The 3,536-nt window shown below is 39.1% G+C and overlaps 1 protein-coding gene across 1 annotated transcript in view; it reads right to left on the bottom strand.

The window, feature by feature from the left end:
- Positions 1-316: 316 nt before the first annotated feature.
- Positions 317-3,536, bottom strand: part of LOC113409288 (E3 ubiquitin-protein ligase HACE1-like) — a 6,304-nt gene continuing 3,084 nt past the window's right edge. The window contains exons 2-3 of the mRNA XM_026663034.2: positions 2,417-2,471; positions 317-716 (exon numbers count right to left, since the gene is read on the bottom strand). Coding sequence (XP_026518819.1) covers positions 623-716; positions 2,417-2,471 — 149 coding nt within the window. The 3' untranslated portion in view covers positions 317-622. The remainder of the gene's footprint in view (positions 717-2,416; positions 2,472-3,536) is intronic.

Raw genomic sequence — 3,536 nt, 5'->3', positions numbered from 1 at the left:
AGCCTGGATCTAAAAGCATTAGAAATATTCAGTACACAGCCTCAAATTCTTCCCTGTCTGCTCGTAACTGAGCAGAGAAGTACATGCCCACTATACAGGTACTACATGACAGCAAAGCACCTAATCAGTAGTGGAGTACTTCCCACTTCCTTGATGTCATTACCATGAGACAGAATGACGGAATGCTTCCAAAAAAAAAAAAAAAAGCAAAACTGTTTACTAGAGAGGGAGAAAGCAAGTCTGAAATAGCAAAGCTCAGGCAGCTAGCAATGGCAGAGGTAACTCTTTAACTAACATACACCGTAAACAGGCTGTATTCCTCCCACAGCAGTCTTATTTAAAAAAGGATGAAAAAGCAACCATCAGTAGTTAATGTTTCCTATACACAAGCTTGTTAGGATATGGAAGGCCACTTGAAATCCTGAGTGTAAGCTGCCTGGTTTTGTGTTAAAAGTTATTCTTGAACGGGCAAGTGTGCACACTGGTAATTAATTCAAGAAACGTGAGGAAAAAAAATATAGCAACAAATATGCACTGAAGGTTTTTCCAGTTTAATGCTCTAGATTTCTGTGGTAATGTAATCCTTTAAGTCATCTCCCTGATTACTCAAAAGTGCTAAATCTTACTTTGCCGCAATATGAAGCAAGCTCCTCTTCACACGTCCAAATGCATAATTCACATCAAATTTTGAATTTGACAGTAGCTCTGAAACAGACCTTAAGCAGATAAAACTGTGTTAGGGAAAAAAGTCTAAAGATAATTTCACCCACTTTCAGATATGCATCACAACATAAAGTATTCAGTCATGCAAATAAAATGTATCTGTTTTATAATCATCTCAGGGTACCATTTTTCTCCTTTACAGCCTATAAAAAAGGCAGGGCTCCACAGCTCTGTTAAAATACCTGAATACTAACCTGCAACGCCCTTGCTCTTCCACTTCCTAGTTCAAACTGACATCAGCAAATATGCCATATTGTGTCATTATTTTGAATGTACATTAATGTGGACTAGGACAAGATGTTCAAGACATTTCTTTACCATGCTAAGCACTATACTGACTTTGCTTTGGACAATTATAAATAAATGTATGCCAATACTTCTCCCCACTCCGCTACATGTTCCCTTCCACATTTCTGGCAAGTTCCCTATGCATACACCAAGTTTAGAAGGAAAAAGTGCCAGTATAATTAAATGTAAGGAAGATTGTTAGACTGAATTGCCATTATTATACAAGAAGTCTGACTACAAGATACACACCTTTCAAATTAGGCTCAGGCTGAAACAACCTGGTGACTTGCAGTTCTGTTTATGCTGTCCAGGAGGCTGCATAATTGGAACTCTAGTATACCTGTCAGCATAAACATATTGTGGAGAAGGACCAACATCCACGCTGATATCAGATCAACAAATTTCAGTGCTTCTTACTTGCCTACAAAACTCAACAGGGGCGGGGAAGTAGCAGCAAACTTGCTTGACACATCCCTCAGACAGATTCCAACAGATTCCCCACTTCCCAAACAGCTGTCATTTAAGAAGTCCCCCAGCCATCAGTCTTGTCTGATCAATACGTGTTGGACAATCTCCTCTACAGATAAGATACTATGAGTTTCAATACCAACAGTACATCAACTCCTATCGCTACATCTCATTCACAAAGAAACTGCCATTGTTCTCTTCTCCCAGTACTCATTATATACTGGCTCCTTCTCCATCACTGGACACACTTCAAACTCCTGGTCTTACGCACACACCCAGGCATTTCCAGGATTGAGTCAACCAGATTTCTCAGGTACATAAAGTATATACATAGTCATATGCAAGTTTGGGCATTCAGTGGGCTGGGCCCCAGCTATGCAAAAATCTTCTCTCTGGGCAGGTCTACACTACAAACTTGCATCAGCACAGCTATATCAATGCAGATGTGTCACTGTAGCGCTTCTGGAGAAGACGCTCTAGACAGAAAACACCTCCGCAAAAGGCAGTAGCTATGTCAGCAGGAAAAGCTCTGCCACCGACATACTGCGGTCTACACAGGGGGTTACGGTCAATATAATCACCTTGATAGAGGTGCGAAAAATCCACGTTGATAGAGGTGCGAAAAATCCACACCAGTAAGCAACCGTAGTTATACCAAAGAACGTATGTAGTACAGACCTGGCCTTTGTGACCCTGGATGGCAGCTCAGCAAGAGAAACCCTGGAGCCAACACTACTTTAATAAATACAGCTCTACTAAACATGTTGCTTTCTATGCCCTTAAAAATATTTAGTTGTAGACTGCTACGATGGACGATGTTTATTGTTATTACCATTTAGACTGATGTTAGACAGACAGACTTATGTTTGCAACCTTACAAATAAGAGAATTTAAAAAATAGTAATTTATGCACAAACCTGTAGGAAGAAACACTTACCTGTGCTGGTCAGCCATAACCATTGGCATTAGTGTGTAGACAGCAGTTTCATTATCTGTGCAGAAATTAGATTATTCAGTTACCATAAAATCTTATGTGTAAATTTATCCAGTAGTTATTGTCTGTTTTTAGAAGTTACTGTAGATGAATAGACTATTTACACTGTATGATAGATCTATATATAGATCTGACTGAAATAAATTATTGAACAATTCTAAAAGAAAAGCTACTGCTGTTTAACATATTTATATGGAAAATATGTTAAAATAATATTTTATGATGTAGTTCTGCTATTACTGTAGGTGAAAGCAAGCTGTTCTTTCTAAATAAGAAAAATGTACGTTGCTAATTTTATTTTTAGTTTTTAATTTTTTTGTCTATCCTTTTATCCTTCTGATTGCTGCTAAGTTCTCATTACTGAATTGTCTCAGTATCATGTAAGTTAATTTAAAAGCTAAGGATATTTTAGATTTCCTGTATTTACATATTATTTCTATAGTTGTGTTACTACTGATGTTACTAAAAATGATTTTTTTTTCAAATCTAATCTACTTAACACTATTAATGCTGTCGACTTTTTTGTCTCAACTTATACACTGAAAAATAGTCAATTTCCCCCTTTTGTTTCTAGACCTTCTCTCTTTTTGGTTCTGACAAAACCTGGTTCTGGTTCTGACGCACAAAACTACAGTGTTTGGGTTCAAACACTGTAGCAGAATTACTGCTGAGGGAATTCTGCACCAAAATATAAAAATTCATTTATTTTAAATTCAATATTTTAAAATTCTGTAAAATTCTGCATATTTTATTTGTCAAATAAATATGGCAGCGCCTACATGGCAGTGGGAAGCATGGGTCAATGGATGGGAGATCACCCTGCAGCCCTCCCGCCCCGAGACATGGACTCAACGGTGAGGCTGTACCCGACCCTGACAGTGCAAGGCCTGGGCCTGGCCCAGAAACACCCTAGGGCCTGCACCTCCACACCAAGATAGCGAGCAAGAGGAACAGAGTCTCACATGCACGCCCAGCCCTGGCCTCCAATCCAGGTATGTGGCAAGCAGGCTCAGCCTGGCAGGATCCAAGTGTGGAGGGACTTAGTATGGGGGGGGATCCAGGT

Source organism: Terrapene carolina, unplaced genomic scaffold, assembly GCF_002925995.2.
Source record: "Terrapene carolina triunguis isolate 2854851 unplaced genomic scaffold, T_m_triunguis-2.0 Scaffold31963, whole genome shotgun sequence".
Lineage (NCBI taxonomy): Eukaryota > Metazoa > Chordata > Testudines > Emydidae > Terrapene > Terrapene triunguis.
The sequence above is the reverse complement of the archived record's forward strand: the minus strand, read 5'-3'. Positions and strand labels throughout refer to the sequence as shown.